Below are 22,440 nucleotides of genomic sequence, written 5' to 3'. Positions count from 1 at the left end.
TGATTTTCATCCCCCATGGCCGAGCCTTCTGTCTGCTGGCGGGTCTCCTCCCGAGGCCTGGTCAGCAGGAGGAGAGCGGTGAGAGCAGGGAGGTGTAACTGGGCCGTATCCCGTCCGGCGTGGCTCCATCCCGCACCTCCAGCACCGTGCCGCCATCGGCTCTCGCTGGTCACAAAGTCAAGGGCTTGGTCTGGAGGCTCAGGAGCCCATCTAACCTTGAGGGTCTTGAGGGACCTTGGCTGGGTGGACACGGCATCAGCACATGGTCCTGCCTGGGAGCAATTCCCACCCCGTGCCTCCGCATCGAAAAACCAGGAGCAGTGAAAGGCTGGGTGAGGGGTTTCCACAGTGGTGTTTGGTCACCGGTGAGGTGGATTTTGATGTCCGTTCCCAAGTTTCTGACCATCAGCAGATGCCTCAAGCGGTCGGTGACCATCCATCCTTTCAGGAGACGTTGCGCCTCGTGTAGGCTGGAGGAACTAATTTCCGGCCTCCGCTTAGCCGAGACCTGCAGCCTGGTTGTAGAGCCAGCGTGTGAAGCATCCTCATGGTGGCACTGCTCCACAGCGCACGCTGCTGTCCCAGTCAGACCACTTCCATTTCTGCAGGGCGCAGCAAACGAAGGGGTTTCTTCCTTGGTTTCCGCCTGGCCTTCCCCACTTTGCTTTCCATCTTGTCCCCACCAAGTTTGGGTTTCCATCCCCTCGCTGAACGATGATGTCGTATCACATCCCAGAAATTTCTGTCTTCCCGCTGAAATGCCTTTCCCTGCTTTTTTCCCACGGGATGCCAAAGGGTGCAGACAATGGGGGGCCTGTGAATAAAGCCCCCGGGAACGTGCCAGCTGCGGCGGGGAGGTGGTTAGTGTGGAGGTCTTGGGGGACATGGGTGGCCAGGGATAAGAGCTGACCAGGAGGGCTCTTGGGTGCACAGGGCAATGAATAAAGATGGATGCAAGGCACCGGACGGGGTGTTTTGGTAGCTCAAGTGCCGTATATGACCCTGTCCCACCCAACAGGACCCCGCGGGGACCCCTCCACAGGCTGGATCCCCTGGCAGAGGAGCAGATCCCTTCTTCACATCAGAAGCAGGTGGGCACGGTCTCCAGGAGCCCGCTGGAGGAGAGCAGCGGTGGGAGAGGAGCCAAGGCAAAGCAGAATTAGCCACGGCTGTGTCCAGGCTGGGATGCAGATCAGTGTTTGCCACTGGCAGAGCTGGAGCAGCCTGGCAGGGGTGGATGTGGGGCGGGGGGCAAAGTGAAGCACCTTCCCTCTCCGAAGGGGGTTGTGTGACAAGACTTGGTGGAGTACCAGGTCCATGGTTTAGGAAGTGCCTTTTGGGCTTGTGCAGATGCAGAGCTACTTCCCAGTTCATCCTGGATTTAATGTGTGACTCAGTTTACCCACGTCTGGTATATATGTGCTACAGCATCTGCTTGTAGCCTGGTGTAGGTTGTAACCTCAAGTAGCAGGAGGACAAGCTCCACGTGGATGCAAATAGGATGGTTCCCTGAACGTCTTTTGGGCTGAAGACCCTGGGCGAGAGCTCTGGGGGTCAACACTCAGGTGTGCTGGTGGATCTGAGGTCCATCCTACCACCTGCACTGCAGCCCAGCCCCGAGGCTCTCGCTGCTTCCAGTTTTGTCTCAATGGGTGGGATGTGACCCTGCAGCTTCATCTTGACACTCAAAAAAATATTTTTCACGTGACTCCTGGTCACTGCTCCAGAAAGCGTAGATGAGGACTTGTTTGCGGGACCTGCACAGCCCGTGGTGCCTCTCCTGGCCATCACCACTAACACTGCTGTCTGCATGTTTCAGGGACAAGCTCCTCTGGACGCCCATCTGCGGGAGGACCGTGGTGCAGCCATGAGACTCGGTCCCTGTCCAACCAGCCGTCATGGCGCGGGGAGACCAGACAACGGGATGCTGCCTCTCTCCCTGATGCCAGCTGCATTCCTCCTCCTCCTCGGCCCCGCTGGTGAGCTCCCGCGTAGTGTGGCGGGAGGGGGGAATTTTAGGCACCCATGATCTCCCTCCTGGCCTCAGATTTGTGGGCAGGAGCTCTTCTTCTTCATGGATAGGCATGAGCAGGAAAGTCACGACATCCCCAACGGCACTGAGCATGAGCAGGGACGGAGGGAGCACGTTCAGCTCTTGTCTCCCATCGCGACCTAGGCGTGATGGCAAGCTCAGCGTTTGGGGCCAGCAGGTAGCTGGAGTGGGCAGCTGCTGGTGACAGGGACGGTGCAGGTCTGAGCCCCAGAGCAGGCAGCGCTGCTGGGAGGATGCTGATGGCCAAAGCGTGGGAGATGTGGGACTGGTCCTGCCAAGGCGACGGGTGGGATGACACCGGTCCCGAGTCACCCTGGCAGGCACTGTCCGGCCAGGCTGTGAAGCATCTAAATGGAGCTGGGAAAAGCCATTCCTGCTCTAGATCAAGGGTCTGCACGAGCGCTGCGGCAGCATAATTATCCTGGTGTGACTTTACCAGTTCAATCACAGCCAGGAGGTTGGTAACACCTTCCTGCCTCAACAAAGCCCGGCCAGGACAAAGCCAGCCAGAAAGCTAGCAATTAAGTGTGGTCAGACACCGTAACTGGATTAAATCAATTTTTACAGCACCCACACCTTCAGCTGGAGCTTTCCGTCCCCCCAACACTGCTGGTGGCAGCGCCTGCACCCGGTCGGGTTGTGGGGACCCCCAGGGGACCCTGATGGCTCCGCCGCTGTCCCGTGCACCACCGGGCTCTCCTGCTTCTCTTCATTAATGAGCAGGGCTAAGTCACTAACGAAGGGCAATTTTTTTCCTCCCATTTGATGTTTTTATTTAGCGCCGTGCCCTGGAAAGGATGGTGTTTACCCTGAGCTGGTGCCCCCTTTTCATTGGCTTCGTGAAGCTGGATCAGAGAAATGCGGAGGGCTCTCTCTCTTCTCCAAAAGCACCACTTTCCTCTCCTCCCTCATTAATGTAGACACACCAAGCGTATTTTTTTTCAGGTCTCTCGACTTTGCTGGGGGATGCTCTCCAATGAATATTTCAGAGCTTTGATTTTGACTTAAAGGGAGCTGAATATTGAATATTTAACAATGTCATTTTTATCTGCTGCTTTTTCAGCGCTGGAGTGGACTAGGTGTTAAAAATCAACACAAACCAGGATCAAACGCTCTTTCTAAAGAGCCTCACATTCACATCTCCACGTTTGGTGCAGAGATAATCTGAATTACCTTCTCCTGTTCTCCAGCCCATGGGACTGCCACGTCCTTCCCTGTCCTCTCCTTCAGCGAGCCACCCTCGCTTCCCTTGATCTCGCCTGTTTAATCCCCAGTTCTTGCTGGCATTGCAGCATCACTTTCCAGCCCACCCGGGTCCAGCTGAGATGGCTGGAAAGGACGGCAGCCCCCGACAGTGGCTGGAGCTCCCTGGCTGCCATTGTTCATCCCAGTAAGATGGGGAGAGGAGCTATGGGTGGCATCTTGCTCCTAGATCCAGCTCCTGGGTGCTAAGTCGCAGTTATGGCCAGACAGTTGCTTTACTCCCATTTCTCTTGGGGCTTCTAGGTCTTTCCTTGACTTAGGTCGACTTAATGGTCTCCCAGGCCATGTCTTAGCAAGGCAAAAGGGAGGTGGGTTCATCTGCTTGACCATCCCCTCCGTGCTCACGCTGCTTCTCTCAGTGTGACATCCGCTTCCGGAGCAGCAGGAATTGACCTTCGCATCATGGCTGGTAGGCTGGGCACGGAGCAGGACAGGGCTGGTCCAAACTAGCGGTTGGAACAGGGGCCACAGAGCCACCACGAGCCTTGATCAGCCCTTGGCTGCTGTAATTAGCGTTGGAGGGGTTTCGTTTGAGGGAAGACGTCACCAAGGTGCCCGGGGTGCCCAGCTCATGCTGTGCTCTGCCCATGGCACCCCCCGAGCATCCATCCCCCCAGGTGTGGGGCAGCTGACTGGGATGGGGATGCATCCTGCAAGTGCTCAGCTCCCTCCGGATGCCGCTTGTTCACGTTGGTCAGAGAGGGCTGAGAATTAAATGGGAATTAATGCACCTCTGCTCCTCGAGTGGCTGATGGTGCCACCAGCACCCGGTGCGAGGTGCCACGCACCCCAAAAGGTGGCAGGTGAGGGGACAGCCACCTGCGCCTGTGTCCCCCCACAGCAGTCCAGTGCACTGGACCCACTGGTGTTCTACGGGCCGCGGTCCCTGCAGAGCGATTAAGATGCACATAGGGATGCCCAGCGCAGTGTCTTCCATCAGGAGATCTCAGCAGGTTTCCCAGGCCAGGCAGGACTGGTTTTCCTTGTTCCCATCCCACCCCCTGAGTTTTCCGTGGGGAGATGGGGCATGAGGCAGGAGGATGTGGGAGCTGCCCGGGACCCACAGCGCATCAGCAACGGAGCCAGGGAGAACACAAAGGTCCCTGAGAGCCCACCCAAGGCGCGACCCACCCGAGGCTGCTGCTGCCGGCCACCGGCTCCGTTGGAGGAGCTGCTGGCCCGGGATGAGGGGAAGGTGAGGGGGACGGAAAAGCTCCTTCTGTCTGGGAGCCAGCACGCCCCGTGCCAGCCGGTGAGCGGCTCGCTCTCAACGGCAACACTCAGCCACACTTCGTTTTGGGAAGTTGCATGAAGCTGGGTGAACCAGGACTTAGGGCGGGGAGTCCTGGAAAACAGGAGAGAGGTAATTCAGATCACCTCTGTGCCAAAAATTTGGAGATGCAAGGCTTTTTAGGACATGTAACCTGGTGCTTAAAGCACAGTCCCACCACAGAGCCAAATCTCTCACTCTACATGCTGCTGCCTCAGTTTCCCCACCTGCAAAGCAGATGAAATAATGTCCTGGGCTAGAGTGTTTCTTTTTTCCCCTGCAAAGCTCAGGTCTTTGCAGAAAGTGGAGGGCTCTGGGGGGTTGCCGCGTCCCCAGCCATGCCCAGAGCATCCCTGCTGCCGTCATCCTGTGAGCTGCATCCCTCTGCTCGCTGTGAGGACGCTGGGGAGAGCTGATCCCTTTTCTTCTCCCTTGCAGGCAACACCTCCGAGCCCACGCTGTTGCCATTCCCAGGTGAGATTCTTCTCATAAAGTCGCTTTTCGCTAGGAAGTTTTGTAGTTGAAAAATGCTTTTTTTTTTTGCTTAAAAAGGGGGTTTGGGGAGTTTCAAAAAGGAACAAAAAGCAGCAACAAAAAGCTAAACTTCTTTTGCAGAAAGGAAATAGAGATTCTTTATTATCTCTATTCCGCTTATTATCCCGAGAGGGGAATTTTGCTGCCTCCTGCTGAGTCCCTGTCCCCGTGCCATTCATCACGCCCAAGCGAATAATTCCCTTGACTCAGCAGGGCAGGGCTGCTCGCATGCCTGGTCCCCATCGCCAGCAGCTTGAGGGATCATCTCCATCCCACCAGCTCCCACGTAGGACCAGCTCCAGATGCATTCGTTGAGGTGAACAAGAATTTGCAAACTGCATCTTGTCACTTGTCACCCATCCTGTGTCACGTGTGACGCCATGTGTCCGCTTTCCTCTTCTCCCGTTGGGTTATTGCCCAGACCATTAGTAGGCAAGATGATGAGATGATGGTGCATCTCATTTATATACTGAGATGTGTTGAGTCTTCACGTCCACTGCTTCCAGCAGATGAAGAGAAGCCCGTGCCCCACCATCAGGTGGGTAGCACCAAGCCAACAGCGGCCTTGTGCTACTGCCAAGGGTCACCATTGCATTTAAGGAGCACAGATTTGATGCAGAGAGGGCTCATGCCTTCCCTGTGACACCCACCTGGTCCCAGGCTCGTTGCCCGCTGAGACCTCTCTCTGTGTGTCCTTCCAGAGATACGGCTCGCCAACGGGCCCAGCCGGTGCCAGGGGCGAGTGGAGATCCTCTACAACGGCTCCTGGGGGACAGTCTGTGATGACGACTGGGACATCGTCGATGCCAACGTGGTGTGTCGCCAGCTGGGCTGCGGCCACGCCATCACCCTTCCGGCCGCCATGACCTTCGGGCAAGGGAGCGGACCCATCTTCCTGGACAACGTGGACTGCAAGGGCCGGGAGGCAGCCTTGAGCGAGTGCTGGAGCCATGGCTGGGGCATCCACAACTGCTACCACTACGAGGACGTGGCTGTTGTCTGCAACGGTAATGAGGCCGGGTTCCTCCGGGCAGGGACAGCAAGGGGGTGCCGGTGGTGCTGCAAGTCCTGGTGTCTGCAGGCACCTCGAGGGAGACCAAGAGTCGTATCTTGAGGTTGTAGGGAGATGGGTGTTGGTCTCTTCTCCCAAATAGCTTGTGATAAGACAAGAAATGGCTTCCAGTTGCGGCAGGGGAGGTTTAGGTTGGATATTAGGAAACACTTCTTTACTGAAAGACTGGTCAGGCACTGGACCAGGCTGCCCAAGGAAGGGATGGAGTCGCCATCCCTGGAGATGTTCAAAGAACATGTAGACGTGACACTCCAGGACATGGTTTAGTAGGCATGGTGGTGTTGGTTTGATGGTTGGACTTGATGATCTTGGAGGTCTCTTCCAACCTTAAGCTTCTATGATTCTATGATCTCAGAACCTCTTCCTCTGAGCCTGGGTCAGCCTAACCTCCTCTGCCTCCTTCCTCCTCCCTTTTCCCCAATCCAGGTCATCTCCCAGCTCAGCATGCTGGTGCTGCATAGGTGACCAGCCTGTTTTGTGTTCCCCGTCACTCCCAGCTCAGGGAGTGATGCAACCTCTCCAGCATGATCCCTCGAGAAAGAGCACGTGCCCACCCACGCTCCTGCCTCTGAGTCAGCCCCTGCCCAGCTGCTCCTTCCCCTTTTGACTTGCCTTTCTTTAAATTGCTGAGCTTTTCAGTAGGAAATGTTCCTAAAGGTGAGAAAAGCAGTGGAAAGCGTTTGAACTTGGCAAGTGAAAGTGGAACAGCTCCGTCCCAACACCTATATTCTCCACAAGTTCCTCCTGCACAGCTCTGTGGGGTTTGCTCATCAGCCGTGCGTCAACGGCCGGTAAACGTGAGGCTGGGCAGACCCGGAGCTCGGCCATGGCTGCAACTCCTCAGTGAATCCCTGTGTCCTGCAGAAGTGGGGCTTGGAAAGTGGAGGGATGCTGGGTTGGCTGATGGGTTGGACCAGGAGCAAGTGGAGAAAGAAAGTGATGGGTTGAGCAGGAACCCAATCCAAGGAGCTGCTAGCTAGGAGATGTGGAAGGACTGAAGAAGAAGCTGGGGTGATGGGACTGAGGGCAGAGGAGCAGCTTGCGTCCTGAGGTGTTTGTAGCTTGTTTGGCGAAGGAGATCGGGAGATGCTCTGGGGTGGCCCTCAGAGGAGATGCGGGAGTTTGACCCGAGCACCAGACCCCACTGGTGCTCCTGCTTGCTGCGTGGAAGCTTTCAAGAGCCAGCTTTCTGTCGGCTGTGGCTATGGAGGAAAGCGTGGAGCCAGCCAGCTCTTTGACACATCGGTGGGCTGGGTTTCCCGGGATGCTTCCCTCAGCCCTTGGGCACGCGTGTGGCTGGCTATCGAACCACTCGGCTCCGATCCCACCATAAATTCCCAGATAAACTCACCAGCCCAGCCGAGGAGCTGGGACAAGATGAGCAACACTGCAGCTCAAAACAACATTGTTTGCAAAAGAAATACAGGTAAAACCAGCAGGAAAACGAAAATATCACTGCTTTTTTTTTCTGTATTTGTGCCATGACTTTGGATCCAAACCCATGAATTAGTCTGGGTCCCCGTGCCATGCTGCCGGGCACAGCTTCCCGTCGTGCCAGCAGCCAAGGTCCCGGCTCCATCCACCTTCCCGCACCTACAACCGGGCGGATAACTCTGGGCAGGGGGGGTGCAGCTGCAAATCCCCCTTTCTTTCCCTGTTGGGGCTGGTTTGGGGCAAACCCTCTTGTTTTCCTGGTGCCCTGAGTGAGGGGAGCAGCGCGCGGGGCAGGGCTCACAGCCAGCGGCTGGGCGGATCACCGCAATGGATGCCGTCTCTCCGCTTCCCTTTCCAGAGCTCTCGCCCACGCAAGCCAGCGAAGGACCCACGAGCAGGACCCTCACAGCCTCCATACGGGATGGGGAAAGTAAGCTGCTCGGCGTCGCTCACAGGGTCCCATCCTGGCTGAGGGCTGGTAGAGAGCAGCGTCCCCCACCCTCCCACCCACCCATCACCCGTTTCCCCTCCACAAAGCACCCCGACCCTCCAGCTCCAAGGAGGGTCCCAGTACCCCATTGTTGTGGTGGCCATGGCCAAACCCTGTCCCAGAGGTTCAGCAAGGCTCCCACCAAGGCTGCCCTAAGGCATTGCCCCTTCCCCACGGTTTGTCGCCCGGGTTCTTTGCCGTTCTGGGCACTCCTGGCTCCAGGCTCGGTGGCATCGCTGTGCCATGGCGTGTGCGGTGTCCTGGGGGGAAGCGACATCCTTCTCACTGCATGCTGTCACCCTCCAGGTGACGGCAGCATCCGTCTGGTGAGCGGGACCGACATCTGCCAAGGCCGGGTGGAGATCTTCTACCGCGGGAACTGGGGCACCGTCTGCGACGACGACTGGGGCCTGAGCGACGCCAGCGTGGTGTGCAAGCAGGTGGGCTGCGGCCAAGCCCTGGATTACAAGAGCAACGCCTATTTTGGCTACGGAACGGGGCGCATCCTCCTGGACAACGTCAACTGCGAGGGCAGCGAGCCTTTCCTCTCCGCCTGCTACAGCCTGGGCTGGGGCATCCACAACTGCGGCCACCACGAGGACGCCGGGGTCATCTGCACAGGTACCGGCGCAGAGCATCGCCGGGGTGGGAAAAATCCTGGTCCCCGAGGAGAAATGGCCTCAGAGAGACGCTGACATGCCCAAGGTCAAGCAGGAACCTGCGCCCTGCGCTGCGGGAGCATCCTTTCTCCTTGTCTGCTGTCATCCTCCGGAGCAGGCTGCCACACCGCGCCGGGAGCGGGAGATGCTGGGAGATGCTGGGAGATGCGGCCCGATCAGCAATTTGCAAGGGAAATGCATCTGCCTGCCTGCCATTTCCCTGCTCCGCCGCCTGGAAAACAAGCTGCCCACGTCCGGAAGGAGCGAGCGGCTGCCAGGGCCCCGGCACGACGCCAGGCCCAGCCTGCCTCCCCTTCCCCTCCCGAAATGACATATTTCTGCCGTTCTGCGCTGATTAGCATTTATAATGTTAATAATCCCCCTGAATTCCCTCGTTATCGCAGCTAATGACGGGAGCACTCAGTGCCGGCGCTTTCCCTTTCCCGCTGTTAAGGAACAAAGAGGCTGATGGCGAGAAAAGGGGCAATTTTCTCAGGCTGGTCCTTTCCTGCCTAAACGTCCCGGTCCCCTCTGGCACCTCGCCTGGGTACCAAGCCAATGGCACCGCCAGGCATGACCTTTGCTTGGTGGAGCAGGGGGAAAACAAAGCTTTGGAGCTAACAAACCTTGCCTGATAAACCTCCCGGGTACACGGAGAAGCGAGGGACCCCTGGGCGCCGCGGGTGGGACCTTGGCCCTTGGGCTGGGGTGGAGAAGCAGCATCTCCAGCACATGGGCGGCAGGGAGGATGCGGTCCATCTCCCAGACCATCCCAGTCTGCCTCCCAGAGTCAGCAAGTTCACGGCTTTGTGGCTTCTTCCCCCGCATCACCTCTGTCCCTCTGTGTCACTGCAGGGCTGGACACGTCCACCAGCACGTCCTTCACTGCCTCAGTGGCCCTGGACTATGAAGAGACGCTCACTGCCACGGCCACAGGTAGGAGGGTGGCAGCCACCCACCTCATCGTGTGCCGTAGCCAGGGCTGGGGGCTTGTGGGGTGGGGGATCGCGTCTTCTGTGTCCACGACCCCGGCACGGTCACTCAGGGTAACCCCCCATGCCCGCGTGTCCCCACGCTTGTCCCAGCAGCAACGGACGGCAGGGACCAGCCCTCCCAGGCCACCGAGGTGGTCACCACCGCTCTCCTTACCGTCGAGCAGGAAAGTAAGTGTGCGGCTGCGGCCAGTCCTGCGCCGGGCCCGGTACAGCCCCCCGTCCTCCACGTCCCTGGGGAGTTACCCCACGTCCCCAAGGCCCACCCCACAGCTCCAGATGTTACCCCGTGCTCCCAGGGGACCTTCCACACCCCACTGTCCTAGGGCTCACCCCACATTCCCAGGGGATCTCCGGCATCCCACAGTTCACCCCACGCTCCCAGGGTTCATCCCACCCCACCAGGGAGTTGCCCCATGCCCCCAGGATGCACCCCACCTCCCCACGGATCTTTTATGTCCCCTGGTACCCTGGGGACTTACATCCCCAGGGCTCACCCCACATCCTCAGGGCTCACCTCATGAACTCAGGGCTCACCCCATGTCCCCAGGACTCACCCCATGTCCCCAGCATCTCAACCCGCATCTCCAGGCCTCATCCCATGTCCCCAGGGTCTCACCCCATACCCCCAAGGTCTCACCCTACATCCTTAGGGCTCACCCTACATCCCCAGGACCCACCTCACATCCCCAGGGTCTCACCCCATGTCCCCAAGGGCTCACCCCACATCCCCAGGGACTCACCCTATGCCCCTGGAGGGTCAGCAGGGGACATCAGACACCCCCGCGGAGCGTGCCTGTGCCGGGGCTCCCCCCATGCAGGTGGCAGCTTGCGACTGGCGAATGGGAACGGGAGCTGCCGCGGGCGGGTGGAGGTGTGGCACCGCGGCACGTGGGGCACCGTCTGCGACGACGACTGGGACTTCCTCGATGCCCAGGTGGTGTGTCGGCAGCTGGGCTGCGGCACCGCGCTCGCCGCCACCGTCCTCGGCTCCTTCGGCTACGGCAGCGGGCCCGTCCTGCTGGATAACGTGGGCTGCGGCGGCGGCGAGGCTCGCCTGGCCGACTGCTTCCACCTGGGCTGGGGGCAGCACAACTGCGGCCACCACGAAGACGCTGGGGTCATTTGCCGAGGTGAGAGCGGGAGCGAGCCTGGCGGTGGCCACCGGCTCCCTGCCCGAGGGTCTTCTCTCGCAGGCCGGGTGGGAGAAGGGGGTTGGATGCGACCGTTCCCCAGTTCTCTACTGAAGCCCAGCTCGGTGGCGTGGAAATCCAACGAGATAACAGGCGTAGGGAGGATTTCGGTCACGCTCAGGCTGGCTGTGGGAAATGGGGTCCCCAAAATGAGGTGGTGGGTGAATGTGAGCCCTGAGACCCTGGGGTTCCTCCTGCCCACAGTGTGACGGCAGCAGCGGTTGGGTGCCGTGGTGTCCAGTGACGGCCGGAGCATGGGTGCCACCTCTGGTCTCCATTTCTGCACTTTGCTGGAAGTGCAGTGGCTGCGCATCCCACCCCACACATCCCTGCATCCATCCCTGCTGCTGGGGGGGCTCTGACCCAGCCCTGGGGGGCACAGTCATCCCCTGAGCTGCTTTTCCCACTGCGCCAGGCGCTGGCGATGCTGGAGACCATTTCCAAGAAGCCACCGCTACAACCACCACGTCGGCCCCGACCCGTCCCAAGGATGGTAGGTGTTGAGGGGACGCCTGGGGACAGTGCCACCTCGGGCAGAGGCCAGCGGCTTCAAGAGTCCCTGAAACACTGACCTGGAGCAGCCTGCGGGAGGGGACGAGCTGCGCTGGTGGCACCGTTAAGCCATGGCCTCTCCCAGTGCTCCTGAGGCTGGTTTGGGCAGAGGAGGTGACGGGCCGTGATGGGGAGAGGAGATGATGGGGATACGGGCATGCAGGCACGGGCAGGGGTTGTCCCCGAATATGTGTCACCCCGAGCCCTTCACAGGGTCGCTGCGCCTGGTGAACGGCAGCCACCGGTGCGAGGGGCGCGTGGAGATGTTCTACCTGTCGCAGTGGGGGACGGTGTGCGACGACGCCTGGGACCTGCGGGACGCCAAGGTGGCCTGCCGGCAGCTGGGCTGCGGCCACGCCGTGGCGGCCTGGGGGGAGGCACGCTACGGCCAGGGCACCGGCTACATCTTCCTCGACAACCTCAAGTGCAAGGGCCACGAGCCCTCGCTGCTGCGCTGCTCCCACATCCGCTGGGACGTCCACAACTGCGACCACTCCGAGGATGCCGGCGCTGTCTGCGGCGTCCTATGACCGCCCGCCCGCCGGGACCCTCGCACAGGTACGGGGGGACAGGGGTGGTGGAGGGAACCGGTGGAACTGAGGGAACTGAGGATCAGGGAACCGTGATCCCCACGGAGAGGGGCCGAGCCCTGGCTGCTGGCTGGGGACACTCGCTCTCTGCCTCAGTTTCCCCACTCGCCCCACGGAGGCACTGGCTGGGCCCCCTGTGGGTGTTTGGGCTCTGAGGATGGGAAGAGCTGGGTGAAGACGGGGCATTCCTCAGCTCCTAAAACACCGGCTGAGGCTTTCCCCCCCGGACTGCCCCTTGGAAAAACAAAATCATTTTTGGTGTGAAATCTGGTTGGTTTCAGCCATTTCATTTAAAGAGATGAGGAGAGAAAAAACGGATTTTCAGCTGTGAAAATGATGTTAGGTGATCCTCAGAAAATGTAAAAAGGGGGCTGAAATAAAACCAGGATATTCCAGTGGCTCCACAGGGAATTGCTGCCATTCTGCCGTTTGCTTTGAAATCCCCCAGCAACCCGAATATCAGGTTTTCCCTCCCGCTTCGGCAGAAGAAACCCCGAGTCCTCACCGATTGCCATGCAGCGGGAACACTCCGAGGTGTCCGGGGTGGGCAGGGAGCTGGCAGGCAGGGCGGGAGCAGATGGAAAACCAAAGGGAAGACCCCAAATCCCTGCCCAGAGCGAGGGGAGGGCGGCGATGCTGAACCCAGGGTCCCTCCCTGGTGCTGTGCCCGCGGCGTAAAGGCTGTTTCCCTCCCAGTACAGGTGGAAGGACCCAGCCCGCAGCCACCCGCACCGTCGATCGTTTCCGATTTCTAGCGGGACACCGGCAAAACGGCCTTCGCCTTCGCGTGGACGGGGCGCGAGGGCGGGGAAGGGGTGGTGCGGCGGCGCAGGGTGGGTCCCGGCTGCTCCCTCCGTCGCGCTCGCTCCTCTATTTGTGCAATTCTGTTGTTAATAATAGATTGTGCATATTCCTGGGTCGGGTTTTTTTTTTCCCCATTTTTTTTTTCTTATATGTGTTTGAGTTTGTTCTGTGAATAAATAAAAGCCCTTTGAAAATGTGCTGAGACCTGATTTGCTTCCCTGCCACCTCCTCAAATCCCAACCAGGAGCAAATGGTGGAGGAACAGGCCATGTCCCAAGCCCAGAGGTGAGGGCTCAGTTCTTGCTGCCAAAAAATTGGTACAAATCCCTTGCTGGACCCCCAGCAGCCCTCGATTCCCACCCGGCTGGGACCCTTCCCCACCCCAGCTCCACGGGTACAGCCCTGACCCCCACCAGGCTGGGAGGGGGTGAGGTTGGGTCCCGCTGCAGGTGTGTTCCTGGTGGGATTTGGCAGCCCCGTGGGGCTGCGGGGTGGCTGCCGAATCGGGTGCAATGCCGTTGTGCGGCTGCATGGGCTCTGCAGTGCTGACAGCAGTAAATCCGGCGCCGTTCGCTAAGGACGGAGGAGCAGATGGGAAGAGAGACCATCCTGGGAGCCGAAGCTGCTTGGGGGGCTCCCCAGTTTGGCGATGCCTTTCCACACCGGTGGCAGTGGCCTGAGCGGTGACACGCTGTGAGGGCAAGTCCCAGGCACCAGACCTCTGCGGACATCAGGGACGCAGGCCAGTGCGCATCTCCTCGGGTGGCCCCAGCCCTGTGCTCTGGCAGCCAGCGTCAGGCTGATGTTTGCCACCCCTCCACCACTTCCCGTGGGCTGGGATTTCCCACTGCTTTGCTCCCAGTCCAGATTCCCACCAGTGGGGAAACTGAGGCATGGAAGCATTTTTCCAGGCCGGCTATGGTGGTGCAGTTGGACATGGGCTTGTGGGGACCTTGGGAGAGGGAAGGGAGGTGGTGTATGAATAAAATCTCTCCTTTTACTCGGATCCCAGATCCTGCATGCTCGGCTGCCCGCCCTGCTGCTCCCTCGCCCCCTCTGCTGCCCCCTTACCTCCTGCCTGTGGGACAGCTGGGTGATGCTTGTGTCCTGCTGGGAGCAGGATGGAGACAGGGCTGTTCCCAGCAGCCCCCAGCCCCCCTCGCAGCCCACGCCAGCTGGGGATGGGTCAGAAGGTGCTCTGTGGGCTCTGCTAGCCTTGCACCCCACCTCCTCATGGCTATGGGAGGTGGGGAGGGGGCTGGTGGCCAGGAGCTGCTCTGGAGGTTTGGAGTGTCCCGGGGGAGGATGATGAGAAAGGCTGGCTGGGTTTTCCCAGTTTTCCTTGGGGACTGTGCCTTGAGCCAGCAAGTCGGGCTCGTTTTTGGTGATACCCCACACCCTGCTCCTCTCTGCTTTGGACTGGGACGAGCAAGTCCCACTCTCCCTGGGCTTCTCTCTCCCATGACCTGCAATCCGGCAAGCAAAGGGTTTCCAGCCAGGAGAGTCACAGCAGCCTCCTCCCTTATCTACCAGCCTTTTCTCCCACAGACAGGGCTTGGGATGCACTGGGATCCACAGGGAACCCCTGGCCATCCTGTACCTAAGCTGGGCATCATCTCCCTGGGAGCAGAGAGTGACAAGGCAGGGTGGGAACAGGGCACCAGCACGGGGGATGCTCTGGAGCAGGGCACCAGCACGGGGGATGCTCTGGAGCAGGGTACCAGCATGGGGGATGCTCTGGAGCAGGGTACCAGCATGGGGAGATGCTCTGGAGCAGGGTACCAGCATGGGGAGATGCTCTGGAGCAGGGTATCAGCATGGGGAGATGCTCTGGAGCAGGGTACCAGCACGGGGGATGCTCTGGAGCAGGGTACCAGCATGGGGAGATGCTCTGGAGCAGGGTATCAGCACGGGGGATGCTCTGGAGCAGGGTACCAGCATGGGGAGATGCTCTGGAGCAGGGTACCAGCATGGGGAGATGCTCTAGAGCAGGGTACCAGCACGGGGGATGCTCTGGAGCAGGGTACCAGCATGGGGAGATGCTCTGGAGCAGGGTATCAGCACGGGGGATGCTCTGGAGCAGGGTACCAGCATGGGCAGACGCCAGCAGCGCGATAGCATCCCGCTGTGGGACCACAGCCAGGCCGCAGCGGCTGCGTGGGAGCCAGGAGGAGCTGTGGTGTCTGCCCAGCTCTTCTCCTCTTGCCGACGTCAGCTGTTTCTCCGCGCCCTGAGCAGATGCGGCTCCACGCCGGTCGATGCCATTGATTAGTTCCTCTGCCCATCCCTAGAGAGGGGATGGTGCGGGGGGCGGCAGCGGGGAGAGAATAAATATTTCAGCAGGCTCGGGCAAAAGCTGGGGTTATTTTGGGGCTGGGATTTATGGGCTATTAGGAATAAGGAATGAGTCTGTGCTGGGGAGAGGAGACCCATTAATCCAGGCTGAAGGAGCACAAATGAGCAAGGGGAAATGGAGGAGGCTTTAATTATTTCGCCATGTTCCAGAATAATAAGCCGGCTCTCCGGCCGAGCGCTGGCGTGGGGCTGGGGAGCTCTGCTGCCTGGGAACTGGGGCAGGCGAGGGGTGAACTCGCAGTTAAACCCCCCCCCAAGCTGAATGGGCGGTAGTGGGAGGGATGGGAGTCCCATTCTGGGACCAGTGGGAGACCAGTCCAAGCAGTGCTGCTGGCTGGGGTGTGGTATGGAGGATGTGGTGCTTGTGGGGGGGCTGCAGAGCACAGAGGTGACTGAAGGGGTGCGTGGGTCGGTGCCCGGACCCAGGGGTGCCCTTCCCAGGCTGGCCACCCTCGCTGTGCCCCGTTAAGGCAATCCAGTCTGTGCCTGTAACCGGAGGAGCTGGGCAGCGGCGCAGGGGTGAGTCACGGCCGGAGGCAGCCCTGGCTCTGCTGCACCCAGCACCACCTGGGTGACCTTGGGCTGCGCTCCGCTCCCGGGCTCACTGTGCCCTTTGGCTCTCGCTGCATCCCCTTCACGTGCCTCAGTTTCCCTGCGGGCACCCGAGACGGTGGCCCTGGCTCACCCCTTGGCACCTTCAGGGAACTGCAGGGACCCAACTGCCCCAGCTGGGAGAGGGGGCACGGCTTTCTGTGCTGGGGGCACCGAGGGAAAGGTTTACCCCCGCTGGGGCAGCCTGACCCGTACCCTGTGGCGGGGGCTCCCAGGGATGTGGGCACCCAGATGGCAGGGATGCAGGGACAGCCTTGGACCACCTCCTCCTTCCATGGGATGGATGAGGACCAGGTCTCCCCGCAGCATCCCTGCAGCACAGCACTGCCTCGGTCCCTCGGGAGGGTGGCCCAGGGTGCCAAGGTCACCCAGCGGGACCGCTGTGGGGTGCAGGAGCCGTTTGCCGCACCCCAAGTCGAGCAGCGTCCTCCTTCCCCACTCCTGCCAGGCCTGCCACCGCGGCTCCCACTGACGTCACCCCGCCAGAGCCAGGAGCTATTTTGGGAACTGCAAAGTCACTGGCACAATTAGTCCGCTGGCAAAGGGAGTGGGGCGGCGAGGGGGGCCGCAGGGGTGGCTGCTCGCCACGCCGTGGCCCCCGCCGTACCGGGGGGGCTGCGTGGCCATGGCCCACGGACCTGAGCCTCTCCTTGCGCCCGCAGGCTCAAGGGCTCCCTCCGCCACGGCTGCAAATCCTCCCATCCATCATCTCCTCCTCTCTGCCTTTTTTTTTTTTTTAATTTTATTTCGTTCCCCTGGCAGGAGCCGCCCCACGTGGGCTACCGAACGCCATCGCTTGCGTTTAGAGAGAGGCAGGAAAGCAATGAGCTGGCAGCAATGCCGGCGACGTGCTTCCCATGGCAATGCTGCTGGAAAACCCCATGGGCGAGGGGCTGCCCGGGTGGGAGCAGGAGTCCGGCCATGCCTGCGCACCTTGCCTCCGCCTGCGCCTTTGGTTTAATCCCGGTAGCATCTTATCGGACGCAGCCATCAGGGTGCAGGATGGGTGCTCCCAACAGCCCCGTTGTCCCCCTGTCCCGGGGGTGGGGACATGCCACGTGCCGCTGTCACGGCGCAGGGATGCCCGTCCCTGGGGCACAGCACAAGTGAACGGTGGGGTCCTGCCCTGCAAGTGGCTTCCTGGCTGGGGACAAGGGGACGGTTAGAGGGTGCTCAGCGCTCCTCCTCTGGTGCTGACTGCTCTCTCTGGCCGCCCTCCGAGCCGCCCAGTAACCTCCAGGCCATGGACAGAGGGGACGTGCACAGAAATGCTGCGAGAAGCTGGTCCTGGCAGGCTCCAAACACCCCAAAAGCGGGGCTCAAAAGATCCCTTTAAAAATTCTGTGACTTTCCTACATGACCCTGGCATCTCCTTCAGCCCCATCCCCCAGGGAAAAAAAAACCCCAAACCCTTTCTGCCAATGCCTGGGGAGGTGCCATGATGGGAGTCGGTGCTCAGCTCCCCAAACCCTGAGCCGGGGCTTTGGGTGGGGGTCCCACGGGGCCGGATCCGACACGTTGTCCATCCCCTGCAGAGATGCTCGGGTGCAAGTAGACTGACGCCCACCACTCCCCATCGCTTGGAACCCCGACTCGGCCTTGGTGGGGGGGTTCCTGCCTGGATTGGGGCTGGAGGAGCAGCCGGTGGTCCTGGGGTGGGGATGGATGGAGCTGGGTGGGAACAGGGGTCCATGGGGTGGCTTTGGGGGTGACAGGGGGGCCGCGGGAAGGCAGCGGCAAAGCGGAGAGCGCGTGGCCGCCCCCGGGGCTGGGGGAAGGGGCCGCGGCGGTGGGGCTGGGAGCTGGGTGAAGCTGTGCTGAGTCACGCTGCAGAGCTGGCGAGCAGGACTGCAGCAAGCGGCTCGCTGCCGCCCGCCTGCAATGGGGACGATGTGACAGCCCCGTCACGCTCGCCCGCAGCGTGCTCCAGGCCCTCGCTTGCTCCTGGGGGTCCAGGATGCTGACGGGGGAGTGACACCCAGGCTGGGGGGTCCTGCTGCACCCCAGGTCGGGGCTGTCTCGGTGCTCTTGACCCTTCTTTGTGCCTTCCCGGCCCCCTCCCCTTCAATAGGGATGGGGTGGCTGTGGGGTGGGGGTCTGGGGGAGCAGGGAGCTGGGCTGTCCCTGAAGGATGCGTCCCCAGTCCCACTGCGGGAGGGGTGTCCCCAGGTAGCTGTGACCAGGGGGACAGGGGGGCTACGGGGCCACTCACTGCCAGCACAAACACAAAAAGGCACTTGGCAGACACTGGAACACGGGGTGCCTTTCCCCAATATGGGGGGGTGGGTTGGCAGAGAGCCCCCTCATCTCCCAACCCAGTGCCACCAGCCTAGGTGACAGGGATGAGCATCCAGTCCCCCACTGCGTCCCCAACACCCCTGCCACTGCACAGGACAAAGGGCGGAGGCAGGTCCCCGCTGCAGAGGGAAACTGAGGCACGGGCCATGCCACCTCTCACGCTCCGAGCCCAGGGCAGTCCTGTCCCCACAGGACGCTGCTGACCACCCTGCCCGCTGCTGCCCACCGGCCCCGCAGAGCTCCGACCCGCTTCTGGAGGGACCGAGACAGCCAGGGCTTTTTTTAGGTGCTCCGTAAGTGTCGTCTGGGCGGTATTTATATCAGCTCCTTAAATATGAGCTGCCATCTGAGCCCGACACGCCTGCTTAATTATTAACGCCCCGCGGGGAGGCGATGCGCCCATCTGGCCCTGGCCCACTCTCCCGCTGGGTCCATTGTGGGGTCCCGCACCCCGAGTCCCCCAGATTCCCCAACAGCATCCACAGTGAGAGCTGACATCCTGGCTACCCCAGCTTCCCACGGGAATATGTCCTGCGTGGGAGCATCTTCCCTGGGGCTGGGAGAAAGGCTGGGAGAGGGATTTTCTGAGAGGAGGGTATTGCAGCATGGGCATCACCGCGGTTCTCAGCGCCACGGAGCTTCTGTGGGTATCAGGGATAAGGGGAGGGTGGGAGGCACTGCACGATGCCCGCCCATCCCATCTGGGTGGCTTGAGGTTGTCCCAGGGAAAACCATCCCTGGGATCCTGGCTGCGTACCCCAAGGGGTACGCGCAGCCCCGCTTCGTGGCAGGGCTGATGCTAAACAGCGCAGGGGGGCAGCTGCTGCAGCAGAATTAATTTGGGCTTGGAAAACACTTTGAAAGCCTGAGATGAAAGGCCAGGGCTGAGTACAAAGCGCTGCGGCTCCAGAGACATGGGGGGAAGGAAGTGCCCCTTCAAAGCACCGGTGGTCTGGTGGGCTCATCACCGGCTGCCCCATCAGCCACGGCCCCCTCCATCGCCTCCTGCCCCAGGTGAGGCAGCATCCTGGCTCTGGGGCATTTTGGGGAGGGCTGGTGTACCCCCGAGCTCTCTCAGTTGTTGGGTGCAGGGTCCTTCCTCGGGGCTGGTGGGACACCCCAGCTTCGGTAATGGGGGTGCTGGGCTGGGACCCAGTCTGTGCCATGGCAGGCTGGGGAGTGCTGCTGGTGGGTGCAGGGGGAGAAGGGACCCCTTGGCCTGCTCCTGGGATGCTTCCCTTGCTGTGTCGCACAGCCAGGCTCAGGGTAGAGATATAGAAAAAGGGCCAGGGTTTTGGGGTGCTGGGATGTTGGAGCACTGGAACCAGGCAGTCTAGCCCAGTAAGGGGCTGGGCAGGAAGGACATTGCTGTCCTGCAGCCTGTGGGGAAGGTTTCCTCAGCTTATTTTTCACCAGCTCAACTGCAAGAGCCATAAAACTGCTCCCCTGGGCAAGCAGCACCTTTCTTAGGGCAACCCGGGCAGCGGGGCTGGAGGGTGAGCACCCAGTCATGGAGCCCTGGAGCTGTGTAGGAGCCTGGGCAGGATCCGTCCCAGCTCCAGGCACCAGCCCTGGGCACGCCACCCTGCGTCCCCCGCTCTGCCCAGATTTGCCACCCACCGGTTGAAGAGATGCAGGACCCCAAGCACTGGCTCAATGCCTGCTGTTGATGGCAGGTGTTGCAGGCACGCCTGTGTAACAACGGCGACCACCCTCGCCCGCGGCGTGGGGATGGGCTGGGGCACCTGCACCATGCATCCTCCTCACCGGGCATCGCCCTCACCATGCATCCCCCTCACCAGGCATCCCCCTCACCACGGATCCCCCTTGCTGGGCATCCCCCCTCACTCCAAGCAAGAAAAGGCAGAGAGAAGGGGCGCACAACCGTCGCTAGCAAGGGGGGAGGATTTCTGGATCCATTTTTGGGGCAGTCAGCAGCCAACCCAAGTGAACCTCCAAGTCCAGGAGAAATTACTGCCTTCCCTTGCGGTGTCACAAGGCATCGACAAGACAGAACCGGGAAAGCAAAACAAATGTGAAGAGGACTCATCTTCCAGGCCGCGGGACTAACAAAGTGGCACATTTGAACACGCCGGAGTATTTTTAATACTGTAGGCGGAATCAGGGTTATTAGGTTTTTCTGGGACATCTGCAGAACAGACCCGCATCCTTTGGGTCTCTGTGATTTCCCAACCCTGCAGCTGCCTGGGCTCTGGCTGAGAGGCGCCTGTAGGTACCAGGCAGAGGTGGGAGAAGGGCATTTGGCGACGGGCAGCCAAGCGACACCTCCGTCTGCCTGGTCTGCCCACCAGAAGCTTCCAACTCCAGCCATTCACCACCTAACCTTCATCGCACCGCTGCCCAGTCTGCCAAACAGGAGAATTCAGTGGTGCGAGGGGTGCTGATTTATGCATCCGAGCCGAAAAAAAGGGGGCTGGATACACTGCAGATAAGTATTTACAGCCAGATCACCGCTCTGAAGAATTTACAGCGTTATGAGCATCATGTTCTGACCTGTGATGGGGAAGGAAATCATCCACGTTGTGAAATGTATTTATTGCTACGGTGGTTTGACAGGAATAAATCAGTATTTGCTCGGTCTGGGGCAAACAGGCGGTCACCGTAAATCGGCAGAGCGGCGGTGATTTGGACTAGCTGAGAACCTGTCGGATTTATGTAAATTACTAGATAAGTGCTGTAAGGTTTGTATGGAGAGGTTTTTATTAGGAGAGCTGATATATTTTGAAAAACTAGATAAGATTCCAGGCACACAAGTGCTTCTTCAGGTCCAGGCTTGGGTTCAATATTGTCCGTGAGAATCCAGAAGTCATATCCAAGGGTTCATACTAATTTTTTTCCAAGTTAGAGGAACGATACATCCAACCCAAATGGGGCAGCGTCCCTCAAAAGGTGTCTGGGAAGAGCGGGAAGATCTGCTCTGGGTGTACCCAGAGGGCTGGCAGTCCTGCGCGGTTTGGGTCACGGCAATCGTGCAGGTTATTGGTGAGAAAGAGCTGAAAAAAACAGTTTGGGACCCATGACCTACTTTAATATTCTCTTGCATTCTGCACTTTTTAACTCAAATTCTCTCCCCAAAGCTGTCGTCATACAGAAAACAATGCAAAAACCCACTGCTGAGCTCTCCAGAGACGGCGGCGAGCCTCCTCGGAAAAGCGAGTGCGCGGTTATCGGAGAAGAACAGATCACCCTTGTCTACGGGCGCTCTCCTTGGGACGGCCGCGGTGGCAAACAAAGGCCAGGGACAAAGGCTGTTCTCACATCAGAACCACGCGCGCCGCGGGGTGTGAGGCCGGGGAGGCGAGCCAGCGTTTTATTTGACAGAGGAAATAAGAGAGGATCTGGGCGTATTTCTAGTTTTATTTGTCAGAAGGCGTGAGTTCTGCTGCTCTCAGAAGCTGTAACCAAAGAAGTAGTTTGTGTAAAACAAATCAATTCGATACAATTCCCTGTTATTCCTAAAGCAGTGCTAAAACCGCAGTAAAGATGGAGATCTCACCCCAAAATGGTGTTGCTGGCCATCATAAAGCACTGCCAGCGTTTCCAAACCAGTTTTTCCCCACCTACTTGTGTGAGACCATGGCCCACGGGCTTTAAGAAGTATCACCCTGCGGAAACCGGCATGTCCCAGTGCCACCAAGTTTTCCCGTGGTGTTTCAGAAGAAAACCGCAGGGCACGTGGGATGGCTGTGTCCTCCAAGATGGTCCTCACACCTCCCAAAGCGCCTGTGCGGGGACAGGACTGGGGACATGCAGTGCGTGCACTGGGGCACACCCAACATGTGAGGGGTAGGATGGTGTTTGCCCACGCAGAGCCGCACGTCAGCACCGCCCGGCGTAACGCGCTTCCATCAGGATCTGTTCGTTAGACCCCATTCCTTTCTCCCAGCACCACAGCATCCTCTCAGCATGGCTTTATCCACAGGATTTTTAGGAAAACGGGATCTCCTATGGCTGCTGATGGAGGTCCTGATGCTCAGAAGAAGCCCTGCTAGGCCCGAGCGGGCACGCACGCTTTGATTTCATGCGTTATTGATGAGCGAGCGCACCACGCTCCCAAGCTGGCCTCTCATAAATTATCCAGCGTGGCTCTCGGTGGGGCTGCTGGGAGGATCCCGTCCCACGGCGTGGGAAAGGGGATGGGGGTGAAACAGGGTGAGGGGGGCGGTTGCTTGCCCTGAGCTGTGTCACCGCAGCCTGGCCCAGCGGCGTAGTGTCGCGGCGCACTGCCACCTGCCCGGGCTGCAGGGC

General features: G+C 59.9%; 1 protein-coding gene across 1 annotated transcript; it reads left to right on the top strand.

The window, feature by feature from the left end:
* The first annotated feature begins 1,867 nt into the window (after positions 1-1,867).
* SSC4D (scavenger receptor cysteine rich family member with 4 domains) lies at positions 1,868-12,878 on the top strand. Its single transcript, XM_086763182.1, has 11 exons — positions 1,868-1,979; positions 5,025-5,060; positions 5,822-6,127; positions 7,985-8,056; positions 8,423-8,737; positions 9,631-9,711; positions 9,861-9,938; positions 10,589-10,900; positions 11,376-11,453; positions 11,726-12,070; positions 12,804-12,878. Exons 1-10 carry the CDS (start codon positions 1,868-1,870, stop codon positions 12,040-12,042), a joined length of 1,707 nt encoding a protein of 568 aa, XP_086619308.1. The 3' UTR covers positions 12,043-12,070; positions 12,804-12,878.
* The last annotated feature ends 9,562 nt before the right edge of the window (positions 12,879-22,440 follow it).

Source organism: Chlamydotis macqueenii, chromosome 19, assembly GCF_036417535.1.
Source record: "Chlamydotis macqueenii isolate bChlMac1 chromosome 19, bChlMac1.mat, whole genome shotgun sequence".
Taxonomy (NCBI): domain Eukaryota; kingdom Metazoa; phylum Chordata; class Aves; order Otidiformes; family Otididae; genus Chlamydotis; species Chlamydotis macqueenii.
This window is presented reverse-complemented; position numbering and strand designations above follow the sequence as displayed.